Source organism: Pollicipes pollicipes, unplaced genomic scaffold (assembly GCF_011947565.3).
Source record: "Pollicipes pollicipes isolate AB1234 unplaced genomic scaffold, Ppol_2.1 Scaffold_6138;HRSCAF=7277_pilon_pilon_pilon, whole genome shotgun sequence".
Classification (NCBI taxonomy): Eukaryota; Metazoa; Arthropoda; class Thecostraca; order Pollicipedomorpha; family Pollicipedidae; genus Pollicipes; species Pollicipes pollicipes.
The window spans coordinates 9095192-9095874 of record NW_023596818.1 but is presented as its reverse complement, the minus strand read 5'-3'; the positions used below and the strand labels follow the sequence as shown (position 1 = coordinate 9095874).

Sequence of the window (683 nt, the reverse complement as noted above, 5' to 3'; positions counted from 1 at the left end):
ATGCGACACCTGTAGCCACCGCCCATGCCGTGCCTGTGGCTAGCAGCGCGCAGCACCACTCGCAGGACGAGCTGGGTCAGTACAACTACGGCTACGCCGACATCAACTCGGCCAAGAACGAGGTGAAGACGGCCGACGGGGTGGTGCGCGGCTCCTACAGCTACGTGGACGCCTACGGCCTGCCGCAGAAGGTCGACTACGTCTCGGACGCGCTGGGCTTCCGCGTGGCGGGCACCAACCTGCCGGTGGGCCCGGCCGGCCCGGGTCACGTGGCCGACACGCCCGAGGTGGCCGCCGCCAAGTCGGCCCACTTCGCCGCGCACGCCGAGGCTCTGGCTCGCACCGCTGTCCACTGAAATGTCCAAAGCCGAGTTACCCTTCTGGGCCTGCAGAGACGGTCGCCCACCGTGAGGAGAACTGCACCAGTCGATAGGACTCGATGTTGAGTCAGTTTCGGTCGCGCTTCATCGGCGTGGCGGTGCTTCGTTGTCATTTGTCTGCGTCATTGTTCTATATGTGAGGAGCATCGACCCCGATCCATATGTCCCTGGTTCATCGTGGTTTGTTGGTGCCTCAACGAAAATACATTTGTGCTGTGGTGAAAACGAATCTTGTTCTTTTTGTAGCATATGAATGAAGACGAAAGGCTTAGATCTGCAGATAATTACGGTATTAATCACATT

The 683-nt window shown here is 59.4% G+C and overlaps 1 protein-coding gene across 1 annotated transcript; it reads left to right on the top strand.

The window, feature by feature from the left end:
- On the top strand, nt 1-356 carry LOC119106163 (cuticle protein 7-like). Its single transcript, XM_037229772.1, has 2 exons — nt 1-11; nt 44-356. The coding sequence occupies exons 1-2, from the start codon at nt 1-3 to the stop codon at nt 354-356; spliced, it is 324 nt and encodes a 107-aa protein (XP_037085667.1).
- The last annotated feature ends 327 nt before the right edge of the window (nt 357-683 follow it).